At 43.2% G+C, this 13,651-nt stretch overlaps 2 protein-coding genes across 6 annotated transcripts in view; one reads left to right on the forward strand and one right to left on the reverse strand.

Annotated features, from left to right (window-relative positions):
- The window catches only part of Tor1aip1 (torsin 1A interacting protein 1), a 29,162-nt gene extending 22,240 nt beyond the window's left edge, over positions 1-6,922 (reverse strand). For both annotated transcript variants that reach the window (XM_021174243.3, XM_021174234.3), the window contains exons 1-4: positions 6,445-6,922; positions 4,421-4,495; positions 2,101-2,160; positions 1,092-1,136 (exon numbers count right to left, since the gene is read on the reverse strand). In XM_021174243.3, the coding sequence (XP_021029902.1) occupies positions 1,092-1,136; positions 2,101-2,160; positions 4,421-4,495; positions 6,445-6,922 (658 nt within the window). The remainder of the gene's footprint in view (positions 1-1,091; positions 1,137-2,100; positions 2,161-4,420; positions 4,496-6,444) is intronic.
- Positions 6,526-13,651, forward strand: part of LOC110296291 (torsin-1A-interacting protein 2) — a 33,382-nt gene continuing 26,256 nt past the window's right edge. The window contains exon 1 of one of the 4 annotated variants that reach the window (XM_085842151.1): positions 6,526-6,607. The gene's annotated coding sequence lies outside the window, so the exon portion shown is untranslated. Of the gene's footprint in view, positions 6,608-6,695; positions 6,779-11,549; positions 11,639-11,705; positions 11,771-13,651 lie in introns of those variants that run through there. The other 3 variants (XM_085842144.1, XM_085842147.1, XM_085842137.1) reach the window with 3 other exon arrangements.

Below are 13,651 nucleotides of genomic sequence, written 5' to 3' on the forward strand. Positions count from 1 at the left end.
CCACGTGCATGTGGAGACCAGAGGAGGAGAACGGATGTCTTCCTCTATCGTTCTCTGCCTTATTCCATCAAACAGGGTTTCCTTCTGAACCTGAATTTGTCACTTCAGCAAGACTAGTTAGCCATGGAGCGTCTAGATCCACCTGTCTCCAGTATCCACTCGTGAGCCTTACAGGCGCTGAGGTCATGCCTGTCTTTATGTAGGTGCTGGGAATCTGAACTCCACACTACAGGTATGCAAAGCACTCATGAACCCCATCCCTAGATCCCTAAAACCTAGATCTTGAAACCTCATGATCTACATCAAGGCAAACACTAAAAGCAATTAAAAGTACTAAATGAACAAAAGAAAACAAAACCAAGGGCACAGTTTTTATGAAACAAAACAAAACAAAACAAAAAACACCTCACTTTTCTCTTCACACTATAAATTAACAAAGGCTAATAAAAAAATACCTTACTAGCCGACGCACGCCTTTAATCCCAGCACTTGGGAGGTAGAAGCAGGCAGATTTCTGAGTTCAAGGCCAGCCTGGTCTACAAAGTGAGTTCCAGGACAGCCAGGGCTATACAGAGAAACCCTGTCTCGAAATACCAAAAAAAGAAAAGAAAAAAGAAAAGAAAAAAAACAAAAACCCTTACTTTAAGTTTGGTAGAACACATTGTAATTAAAGCACTAAACACTGGGGAAGTGGAGAAGAGGCAGGAGGATAAACAGTTTTGAGTCATCTACAGCTACAAAGCTGACACCAGTGACAATACATGAAACCGTTTTTCAAGAAAACAAAACAATAACAATGAAGAAGAAACAAGACAAACACCCAAGAGGGTCAAGAGGAGGTAACCCAGTAACAGAACACTTGACAAGTGTGTGTCAGGACACGGTTCAATTCTCAGAACCACACAAAAGTACTTTATTCTTATGCAGTCTCACATGTAATTCAAGTAATAAGACTTAACTTTACACAGAATAAAATCTAAGGAACTGAGATAATGAACAAAGTAAAATTCTGAAGCCAACCATAAAACACTTGTGCATTTTGTTGCTAAGAACCCTCAATGAAAACCTCTAAGGATTAGAGAAAAACAAACCTCTTTCATTCGTTTTAGTATTTCCATTTGTTTGGTATGTTAAATCTGTAAGAGAGACAGCAAGAAAACAATTAGAACTGAAAGGGGACACACCAGATAAAGCTCCTTAGCGCATGCTTAGATCTTACCGTGGTAGAGGGAGCGGCTGAGGGGCAACACACACCCGATGGACAGGACCCAAGGCAGAAAGCAAAGCAAAGGCGACTGTACAGAGCAGCTCACTAACTTTCAGTCACAGCCATGAAACCGATGGAAGGACTTCCAAAGTTTTAGTTCAAAGGAAATGTAGCTGAGGCATATTTTATAGCTCTGTGTCACAAGCCTTGTCTTTAGGGTTTTTTTTTGGTTTTGGTTTTTGTTTGTTTGTTTTAAATTAATAATATCCTGACAAAACTAAAAAGTCCCTGACCTTAATTTGAAAGAATCATGCATGGTTGTAAGCACCTTAGCACCATGTAAGAAAATGTAAGAAATAATCTTCTGAAAACAATGTGGAACCTTTTTATAATATATGCCAAGATGGGAAGACTTCTTCCATACATGTGAAAAGTGAAATGAAAACAAAAGGAGGTGCACAAGAGCATTCAGGGACCCAAGATTTATGTTTAAAAAAGGGAGACAGGCAACAGGAGCAGCTCTGGTGGAAAGCTTGCCCTGTGTGTGCCAAGCTCTGGGTTCAAGCCTCAGCACTGTCAAGAAGATGCAGGCGTGTTAACTATCTCTGGGGAAATAAGCTGACACTGGTCGATTCTGAGTTTAGGGCAAGGTGGACAGAGAACAATGGCACAGAACAATGTACACAGTCTCTTGCAACTCAGGCTGGCATTAAAGGCTCTGTGTAGCCAAGACGACCATAGTCTCCTGATCAGTCCTCCTGTCTCCAAAGTTCTAGGATTACAACAGTGTACCACCTTACCAAGCTAAACTTTGATCCATATGAATACAGATCTCCTCTAGAAGTAACATTGTATTTATAAGAAAGACTTAAATCAACACAACAATATCTTACCAGGTCTTGGGCTTCTTAATGGGGGTCTGCATAAGTTACTTATAGGGTCTTCATTCATCACTGGTATAGGAAGAAAAAAATATGTGAAATATAAGCTTTAGTATGTAATCATTCTCATCTACTCAGAAAAGTTTCCTGACCTTTGATTACGATGGAAAACTAAAGGCAAATCTTCTCTAAGGGATAGCCAGCCTCTTGTGAACTACTAACAACAGTAAACTAGAGTGAATTACCTGGTATACAGAATATATGGTCTTGAAGAAACCTGAAAATTGTCACAGTAGACCTTACTGTACAAAAGATGATGAACAGTAAATAAAATTCTTCTATGTTATTCAGGCAAGGCATGATGGTGGATTATGGGAGGTAGAGGCAGGAGGATCAGGAGTTTGATGTTAGGTTATTCTCTACCACACAGTGGGGTTGAATATCTGCTTAGACTATGTGAGGCCCTGGCCCCTTAAACACAAAACTATTAACAAGCAAATTCTGGGACTAGAAATGTAGCTTCTCTTCTCAGCCTGTTCTAGGCCCAGAGCTGGATCCTGAGAATGCTAAAGCAGGGTGGGGTGGGCGACCAAAATATACACTCTATCATCAACTTGATTATCTCTTCCACGTGTGAAGTTGGACTTTTTTTTTGAGCTACATCTGACTTCACAGCATGGACAGGCTTAGCTTGGAGGACCCCTCCTGCCTTGGCCTCTCAAGTGCTGGGATCACAGGCACGTGCTATCACAAGTGATTTGTGATGTCAACCTCCTAAAAGTTAACCCATACTCTTCAACTATTTTAATCTTGTAAATGTCCACGCAGTGGAAAGACTAATTTTAAATAAAATATTAATGCTAGCCATGTTTCATTTCAGATGTTCTGAATTCAAAGTTGTAGAGTTTTGATTTTCTTTTTTTTTTTTTGAGACAGGGTTTCTCTGTGTAGCCCTGACTGTCCTGGAACTCACTTTGTAGACCAGGCTGGCCTCGAACTCAGAAATCCGCCTGCCTCTGCCTCCTGAGTGCTGGGATTAAAGACGTGCACCACCACGCCCGGCGGTGTAGGGTTTTTAAATAAAGCCAATTAAACATGCTGGTTTTAGTCAAGAAAATTACATATAAAACTTCATTTTCTCAGGCCAACAGGATGGCTCAGTGGGGAAAGGCACTTGCTGTCAAGTCTGACAAGTGGAGTTCCATACCCACACATCATGTGAGGACAGAAGAGAATCCACTTCACAAGGTTTTCCTCTGACCTCCACAGGTGTACAGTGGCACCTGCACACACATCACAGACACACAAGAAAAACAAACTTTGGGGAACTACTAAATGTATCCTGTTTCCCTGTTACAGGGATTCTAAGACAATTTTTATTACATTTTAAACATCTCTGAAATCATATACTATATAATTAAGGCATCTTAACATGAATTACCAGGAAATTGGCGGTATCTGTTCTCTTCTAGGTGGTACAAGAAGCTATGATGTCGTCCTACCTTATGACTGATACCCTGGATTCACAGAAACACAGTCCTAAGCCTGACAGATTTGAAACCCACTGTGCCAGGGTTTTACTCTGCAGAAACAGCTATGCAGAAGGCACTGTGACATAACCATTTGACACTATGAACAGTAGTTCATACTTGACTGAAAGTGAGCATTTGGGGAAAAATTTAGGTTTCAAAAAAACAAACCGAGCAGGGTGTGGTGGCGCACGCCTTTAATCCCAGCATTTGGGAGGCAGAGGCAGGGGGATTTCTGAGTTCAAGGCCAGCCTGGTCTACAAAGTGAGTTCCAGGACAGCCAGAGCTATACAGAGAAACCCTGTCTTGAAAAACAAAACAAAACAAACAAAAAAGACAAACCTGAGCCTGAATTTTAATTTACTCATGTATCAGGTGATCTTAGAGAAGAGTCTTAGATACTCTGATCTTCAGTTTCCCGTCTCTCCCTGTGAGGTTCTGAAGATTAACAGAGTGGTAGACAGTCAAACTTACATTTTATGTTTTCACCCTTGTCTAACCTAGCAAGTACCCATAGGGCTGAATTTAGTGAACTGATAAGACTCACAAACCTCTTGTGATTGACTGACTGATGGATTGATGTACGTTTTTTTTTTCCAGGCAGGGTTTCTCTGTGTAACAGCCCTAGCTATCCTGGAACTCTCTTTGTAGACCAGGCTGGCCTTGAACTCATAGAGCTCCGCCCTCCTCTGCCTCCCATGTGCTGGGATTACAGTCATTTGCCACCATGCCCAGCTTGAGCTGTGATTCTTCATGAGTCTTTGGCAGGAAAAGAGAAAACCAAAAGACCAAACTCTTCTTACCTGAAGCCTCTGGTGTTCTAAGAGTTTTCTTTGAGGCTGTTTGGCTTGTAACAGGTCGGGAAGAAGGTTCATCCTCTACAGCACCAACAAGAGGTAAAATTCAAGTTAGATGGCCTGGGAGAGAACATGGCACACAGTATGCATATTTACCAGTAATCTATGCACAGAGATGCAAGTATTCAACTTCTCTAGGTTCAAAACTTGGAAATTAAACCAGTTAGCAATCTCATTAAGATGGAGTGTGATGAGGGCTGGGGAGAGTTCAGTGTTTACGGGCATTTGCTGCTCTTTCCTAGGACTTCCGAAGTCCAAAAGGCTTACAATATTCTGTAGCTTCAGCTCCTAGGGACCCAACACCATCTTCTGGCTTCCAAGGCTACCTGTACACACGTGCACATACTCATACAGGTACGTGTAGCTGCAAACCATATAAGTGAAACAACATACAAACCACTAATTGTTGCTTTACAACAAAAATGTTACTTTAGCAAGTTAAAAGGTTAGGCCCTTGGTCGTGTGAAGGCTCTATGCCCCAGAGTAGGGGAATGCCAAGGCCAGGGAGAGGGATTGGATTGGTTTGGGGGGTGGGGGGGATATAGGGAAGTTTTCGGAGGGGAAATGAGGAAAGGGGATAACATTTGAAATGTAAATAAAGGAAATATTTTTTAAAAAAGTTAAAAGGTAGGTTCAAGAGTCAGGTAAAAGAAATGTTTAAATCCTCTAAAAATGTATAAAAGGTCAACTGTATTCCGGTGCAGGAGGCTCTGTGGGAAAGTCAGTAAAAAGTAACAGTCACATTGCCTCCACGTGCAAACACTGCCTCAGTTTCTAAGACAGAATTAACACAAGTACCTAAATTGCGACCAGGCATACATGCATGACAGGTTCCTTTTTTTTTTTCTCCCAAGTTTGCCATCTTAAAAGAAATACTGACATGTATAAGCAAATAAACTGTCTCGTTACATCCAAAAGAGCATGCACATCTCTAGCATAAAGTTTCCCAAATGAACAGATCTTCAAGTGTGTCAGGATCTCAAAGGCAAGTAGGTAAATCTGCAAGCCAGTTTACTGTGCTCTAAGCTTTAAATCCACTCCTTTTCAGATGCATCAGATGTCCACCGTTAGGGAGGTCATCCCACTGTGACTCTAACCCTCAGAATTTTACCTCATAATTAGGTGACTGACATGGGGCTTACTGGGAACCACCTGTGACTCAGTTATATCCGAGAGCAGGGAATAAGAGGATGGCTTGAAGAATTTGGTTCATCTGTGTGACTTAACTAAAACTATAGTACACACCCTGTTGGCATCTGGGGCTTCATATATAAGCTTTACTAATAAATAGAACCTTGTTTTGTTTCAGTACTTTGTCAGTTTTGACTTGTTTAGCTACTTAAGATTACAGTGATGGCCTTCAATCTGGGGGAAAGTCTGGCAGAGACCAGACTCTGTATTTGGAGTAATCTCACCAACCCATTCATTAAAGTCAGCTATTCCTCGTAGCATCCGCCTAGAAATGATCTCGTTTTCCCAATCTTGGTGGAAAAAAAAAAAGAACGAAAGAAACCGATTCTAAAGTTAACTTAAAAACAGGATTTTCAGCTGGGGACTTGGGACCCCCGAGATTTAAAAAAAAAAAAAAAAAAGGAAATGGAAGTGGCTTCAGTAGAAACTTAGGAGGACGGAAATGAAACCGAGCGCAGAGTAATTTAGGGCTCGGCCAATGGCTTAGTCGCCGACCTCTAGCAAAAGCCTACAGGAAGAGGAGACCTAGACCCCCCAAACTGATGCTCCAGGAATGAGCAGAGCTGCCCGCCTCCGCTCGGGCCACTTCACACCACCACCTTCCCGCGCGGCCCAGCGCGTCCTTCCCTCTTGAGGGTCCGGGTGGACTCAATCCGGGAGTGCGCGCCCAAAGGGCCGCAGAAATCACCAGGACCCAGGCGGGGCCGGAGCGGGGCCGGCCTCCACGGGGGCGCGCCTGCCGCCGCGCGCGCTCCCGAGCCCGCAGCCGAGACTGTTACCTTCGCGGTCCTCACTGGAGGACGGAGAGTCCCGTAACCCTCGGCTGCTCCTGGCCGGAGACAGCTGCGGTTGCTGAGAGTGCTGCTCAAGGCGAGCAGACCTCCGCGTCTTCATCTCCTCGGCTTCCTGGGCTCGCCGCTGCCTCCGTGGTCGAGAGCGAAGGTTGTAAGCGCTTTCCCTCACTTCCTCTCCCGCAGAAGCCGGCCGGAACTTTTCTGGCGGGGTTCGTCTTCCCCCCGGAGACCTTTCTTTGGCTGCCCGGGGCTCGAAGTCGCCGTACACTTCTGCCGGCTCCTCTGAAAACCTCACTTCCCGTCGTCTGCGGCGCGACGGGTGAGCTCCGTACGCAGGCGCGTCACTGCTGTCGCCATTTCGCGGGTCGAGCCTCGGCCTTCCCTCCCGGATGGGGGCTCTGGGTGTGACGTAGATGGCCCAGCCTTCTCCGGGCCCCTCGGCCTGCCACCTCTCCCCCGCCATAGTTGTTTACGTAGCTGGTAGTCGGTTCCTGGCGACGGATTAGCCGCAGTTAGATTCCGCTGCGGGTGGTGGCGATGACTTCGGGGAGGTTGTCGCAGTGGTCAGGGAGGCAGTTGAGAGTCGCCTGGGCCGCCGCCTGCGTCCTCGCTCGTGTGCCACCAACCAGCCTCCGGGCCCATGGTGTGTCCTAAGGGCTGTGGGAGAGGCAGTGCCCGAGCTGGGTCAGCTGCTGCGGGTCACTCCCGCCTCCTGGCTGAAGGCACCAAAGAGGAGGAGAAGGGGGAGGAGGACGTCTCTGTCCTTGGCCTTGGAGAGAAAGGTGGGGGCGACCAGGAGGTGGTAGGACAAGTGGCCTGTGCCAAGCTGCTGATGGCCAGTTGCCCACCACCGGGGGCGCTGGTCCTGACTCCCAGAGGCTTTGGGAAAGGGCAAGTTTCAGTCCTTGATCCCAAGCTGTTGCGCAGTTACCCTGCTACTTTGGCCACATCTTTTCAAATGTCCCTGGGAGGAGAAATGATCAGAAAGGCAATTCTGCATGTCATCTTATGGCGAAAATTATAGTTTCAAGGACCTTTATGAAATTGCTTTTACCCAGTTTAAAATTTTAATTCACCTGTTGGCCCTTTAAAATCGTGTTTAGTTACACTCTTGGGGTGGGTTTGCATTTTTGCGTCGTAGCCATACCAACTTTATTCTTGAATTTTCACGTGAATGGTTTACCAATAAGCTATACCCTAGCCCTTAAAAAAAATCGATTTTAAGTTTTTATTTGGAAGCCATGTAACAGTGATTTTGAAAAAACTTAAGTCTTTGCCCTTTTCCAGTATTTTAAATAATGACCTTAAATTGTTACTCAAACTTAGACAATTCCCAGTTACTAGAATTTTCACAAATAACCTATAAATTTGGTCAGCAACACAGATGACTCAAGAGTCATATTTGGAGCTTCATTTAGCATTGTTTATTAACTACAAAGAAGGGCAGCCATAACGAGACAGCTGCCCTGTTTTTTTTTTTTAAAAGATGTGGTGTAAGTGAGTGAGTGAAAGGAGGGAGGGAGGGTGATCTCTGCCTGTCCTGGAACTGTAGACTACACTGGCCTCAGCCTCACAGAGATCCACCTGCCTCTGCTCTCCAAACGCTAGGATTAAAGGTGTGGGCCACCACACTTGGTCGCACTTTTTTAGAAAACGAAACTTAAGGAAAAACAAAAGTGATACTCATTCGTGGTAGCCTGAAAACTGGGTGAGGCTTTTTTTTTCTTCAAAACGCTGAGAAGTACTGATAACTTGGTAATGTTTGGCTTGTGTCTTTTCCAGTAATGCTTTGTTTGTAAAGTGCCTATTTATACAGTCAACAATCACAAAAATTCTTTAATAGATGTACAGCAGTGAAAGGATATAAATTTTGTAGTGTTTATATTCTAAGCTCATAAGGCAGTGTGTGCAACAGATGACTAAAGACACCTGGGTTCTGGCTTGTAAAACTCTGGTTTGAAGGATACATGAAAAAGAAAGTGAAGAGGTTCTATACATAATTGGTCAATCAGAGAAAATGAGAGGTTACAAAGATTATTGGATAATTGGCATGTGTTTTGTTTTGTAATTAAAAGTACTTATAAAGTAGTTTTATGAGTGGCTTTTTCAAAGAAAAAATAAGGATGTTAAAGTTTAGAGGCAGTTAACTTCGCATTTAACATAGATTTGCTTAGGATTTTTCCCTCTTGCCTAGGTCATAGGTATGTGTCATCTTTAGCAGCTGTCACCCACACCTAACAACTTTGCAAAAAACAAACTTGGATTACTATGAGTTAAAGCCAAATTCTTGTCAAACCAGATATTCTGCTGTAGGTGTTTTCCAACCTCTTTTGAGCCAGCCTTGAATATATTCTAAAAGATTATTATAGACAGTTGATTCATTTCCAGTATTATAAGAGATTTTTCCAGGCCATGAGTGTGACAATCTGAGCTTTGAACTTAAAACAGTTTCTTTGGGAACTAGAAAAATGTGGAAGAATGAAGAGTTTTACTTAGAGAATTTGCCATATGTTAGAGAAGACTGATGCACAAAAATAAACTGCTTTAACTGGTATGTGTATCTAACAAAATTATTTCTAGAAATCCTGTGTTCTTTATATTGGCTCTCTAAATTAAGCAACTTTTACATTAAAAAGAAAATTGTGTATAGGTGTTTTGCCTGCATGTATGCCTGTATACCAAGTATGCCTAGTGCCAATGGAGGCCAGAGGAGGGCATTTAACCCTGGAATTGGAGTTACACAGTTGTTAGCCACCATGTGTGTGCTGAGAATCAAACCTCCATCCTCTGTAAGAACAGTCAGTACTCTTCAGCAATTTTAAGTGAAAGTATTTTATTGGGGAGGGCTTTTCAAAACAGGGACTAATGTAGCCCAGACCGACCTAGAACTCACTATATAACTGAGGCTAGCCTAGACCTCCTGATTCTCTTGCTCTAACCTCCCAAGTGCTAGGATTACAGATATATATCACTGTCACCATGCCTGGCAAAACATTTAAAAAGATCTCTTAATTATTGAAAGATCAAGGAGGGTGGATCACCTAAGTCTTTTTTTTTTTTGCGGGGGGGTGGTTTCTCTGTGTAGCCCTGGCTGTCCTGGAGCTCACTTTGTAGACCAGGCTGGCCTCGAACTTAAAAATCCGCCTGCCTCTGCTGGGATTAAAGGCGTGCGTCACCACGGCTGCCTGAGTCTTAAGAGTGCTTACTGTTCTTACTGTTCCCAGCACCCACAGCGCCTCAATAGCTTGTAACCCAGCTGTAGGTGACTGATGCCCTCCACTGGCCTCTGGAAACACCAAGAGCATGGGTCACATTAACTCCCATAGCTGCACTATACACATATAAATAAAATACTGGTTTATTATGCATACTCACTTTTTTTTTTAAATCTTTTGGTTTTTGGAAATAGGGTTCCTCTGTGTAGCTCTGGCTCTGTAAACCAGACTAGCCTCAAACAGAGATCTGCCTCTGCCTCCTGAATGCTGGGATTAAAGGCCTGTGCTACCAATGCCCGGCTGCATAATCACGATTCTGATTGGACAAGGAAATACTATGGGGATTATGGCTTTTGTAGCAAAGGACAAAATTGTTAATCAGGAAAGGAGGAAATTCTTGGAATGCATAGCTCAGGTGACAAGCACCAAAATGTGAGTTTTAGCCCTGGTGTTGTGTAAACCATACTGGTGGTACAATCCTTTAATCCCAGCAAATCAGGAGGCTGATCTCTGTGAGCATAAGGCCAGCCTGGTCTACAAAGTGAATTCTAGGACAGTCAGGGCTACATGGAGAAACCCTGTCTCCAAAAATCAAAACAAAATGACACTTCAAAGTGGACATGGTTGTAAATACCTTGAATTCTAGCACTTAGAAGGTAGAAACAGCCTGGTCTTACAGTTAGCTCCAGGCCAGCCAGAGTTACATGGTGAGACCCTATCTCAAAAAGCCAAAATCAATTTTAAAAAACCCAAAAGATTAAAATACTTGAAATAAACTGAGGGCATAGTAGCTGGTTCCACTTAAATTCTCACAGGAAAAAAATTTTAAAAAGTGTAAAAATTAAAATAGAGCTGGAGCTTGGCCTAGCAGCACAGGCCTGTTAATCCCTACACTGGAAGGAGAATCCTGAGTTTGACTCTGAGACATAGAATGAGTTCCAGGTAAGCTGGTCAACTTAAAATCCTGTCTAAATAAAGGAAAACTTTTAAAGATTTGTTTACTTTATGTATATGAGTACACTGTAGCTGTACAGATGGTTGTGAGCCTTCATGTGGTTGTTGGGAATTGAATTTAGGACCTCTGCTCTCTCCAGTCGGCCCTACTTTCTCAGCCCCTGACTTGCTCCAGCCCAGTTTTATTATAAGCAAGTACACTGTAGCTGTCTTCAGAAGCACCAGAGGAGGGCGCCAGATCTCATTACAGGTGGTTGTGAACCACCATGTGGTTGCTGGGATTTGAACTCAGGACCTTCCGAAGAGCAGTCAGTGCTCCTACCCGCTGAGTCATCTCGCCAGCCCAAGTAAAAATTAGAGATACACCTACCTCTGCCTTCTGAATGCTGGGATTAAAGGCTGTATCACCAAACCCCAAAATAATAACTATTTTTGGTTCCTAGTCTATTATCGCCTGTTAGCAGACATGCTACTTAGGTGCTCATAACAACTTCATGTGGGTATGAAGCCTTGTCCCCGCCGACCCACGCGCAAACTGAGATTTAGATTAAGCAGGCATTTTGAGGATAGTCTCTAGTTAGGATAAGAGGTCGAGTTCAAAGTCGTGACTGAGTGGTGCTTGCCACTATTGTCAGTTACTGTCTCTTAACGTTACTTTGAATTCCAGGAGTCCATTTTAAGGGACGAGATGGTCAGAGTCTTGCAGCCTCTTTACAGCCACTTCCACCTTGAGAAGTGGTGCAGGCTGTGGCTGGATGAGGGCTTTCACAGAGGCTAGCACTAAGGTTCTAGGAAGTCTAGTGGGAGGAGCTGGGGGAGGTGGGGCCAAGGGACTACCTATCCCAGCATTCCTCGGGCTCCTCCCTGCGGAGCTCACGTCACGTGGGCGGTACAGGCGACATTCTGCCTTGGTGGCTGGGGGTTGCAGACCAGCGCTGTGGAGCAGGAGGAACAGCCTAGTGGTGCCGCTGATCCTGACTGTCCCATGTTTTAAAACCTGGCCGGAAATTGTAAGTAAGCAAAACTAAAACATAACTTTAACATATTTTTGTGTCTGAACTACTATTTTCTCCTTTCAAAAGGTCTTTGAGAAAGGATCCCTCCCCACCCCCACCTCCCCTACGGCACAAACAGAAATCGAGGTAGGTTGGGATGGGTCTGTAATTTCCGGGAGGGTGCTGAGAATATACCTGGAATCTTTCAAGCGTAAAACGAAACAAGATGAGAGTAGAGTTTTGATAGGGACTTCAGACGAAAGGTAAAAGTTTTGAAATATAAACGAGAATTCTCATTGTAGGAGTCCATTTCTCTTATCTCGCTCCGTAACTAATCCTTAAAAGAGAACAGTTAAGTTTTTCAGTTACTAATAATGGTGAAAGAGACAAACTTTGAAACTCGCAATTATTTTACTTAACCTACTTATGTACTCAACTATGTTTCAAACCCTTAAAGCAGTCTTTCAGCTTTAAAAAAAAAAACTTTTCTTTGAACAAAATCTGTAGTGGTCTCTACTTTGTCAAGTTTTATGCTTGTTTAGATAGATCCAGGGGTGAGCTAAGTTTTCTAACTAAAAATGCCAGTTTTGTTTGTGTGACCTGACCTTTTTTTTCCCCCTTGAAGATACCGTTTCTGTTTGTGGCCCTGGCTGGCCTCGAACTCAAGAGATCCACCCGCCTCTGCCTTTGGAGGCCCGGGATCAAAGGCATGCACTACCACACCCCAGTACCTGCCCTTAGGTTTAAAAATGGCTTATTTAAATGTATAAGAAAATTTTGTTGTTGTTTTGTGAAGGCTACAGCAGGGACCCAGAACTACCAGTTTTATAATTATACTGTATAATTCCTTTCTAAATTGAAAATGATTTAAGTAAAGAACTTTGTAGTAGACAAAATTAAAATGTTCTAGGAAGCCTTTTGGATTGGGATAGTTGAAACAAAGCAGCCTGAGGTTCTTTATGAAAACTTTTGAGGCCCTGAAGAAGTGTCGTATGATCTGGATGCAGAGTCCACTCCTAGATAAGGAGGTTTGTTGCAGTTATCACATGACCATAGCTGACTCATTTAAGCTTTTTTTCTTAAATCGAATTCCCCTCCTAAGGTAGAGCTACCACACCTAGAGCTTCCGTAGTAAACAAGTAACCAGACTGTAGCTGGTCACTTAAGGAGTAGAGGAGGGGTTTTGTTTTGTTTGCTTGTTTTGTGGGGGGTTTTAGTTTATTTTTCTGAGCTAGGATCTCCGTTATATATCCCTGGCTTACTTGGACCCACTATTAGGCCAGTTTAATGTAAACTCAGAGACCACAAGCCTCTGCCTCGTAAATAGTAGGGTTAGAGAGTTGTACCCTGACGCTTGGCTGTTACAGTTGTGCATTGTATCCTGCATATGTTATTTTAAACCAGTCCAAGGAATTAAAGTGCTTCTTAATTTCCCAAGGGGAAATTTGTTTAGAGAAGCCTTGTCTGCCTTTCACTTTCCTATTAAACACTAAGGCCACTATGCAAAGCCCACACAGTTGGCTTTCTGCAGCCTCCACCCATGTTTCTGAATCCTCAGTATCCCTTGTAAGTTGACCTACAAATGGTTTTTCAGCATAGTTCTCATATTTTATCATAGATTTTGTGCAGTAAGACAAGCGTTTGTCAATAAGGGTATCTTGAACGGTGATTATGCACATGGACTTTGGAGTCATAACTGATTGGGCTTCCTGAACTGTCAGTCAGTCCCCTGTTGCTGGCCTGAGTGAGGATTGTAGGACTTTGGCAGATAAGAGAACTACTTCAGAGCCTGTTTCCTTAGTAAAGTGGAGAGTTGTAGGGTAGTTTAGAATATTTAACGAAGTCATTTAAGTAGAGAAGTAAAAACAGCTATTACTAAATGTGGGGTTATTTTTCCGTATACAATATTAGAAGGATTATGTATAGAACATGATTTTGGTAACCCAGATAGGAATGAAGAAAGTTCATCTGTAATTTCATAACTTCTACAGATCAAATCGCACTGCTTTTTAGTAACTCTGCTCTAGA

The sequence above is a fragment of the Mus caroli genome, unplaced genomic scaffold, assembly GCF_978045245.1.
Source record: "Mus caroli unplaced genomic scaffold, Mus_caroli_1 scaffold_1, whole genome shotgun sequence".
Lineage (NCBI taxonomy): Eukaryota > Metazoa > Chordata > Mammalia > Rodentia > Muridae > Mus > Mus caroli.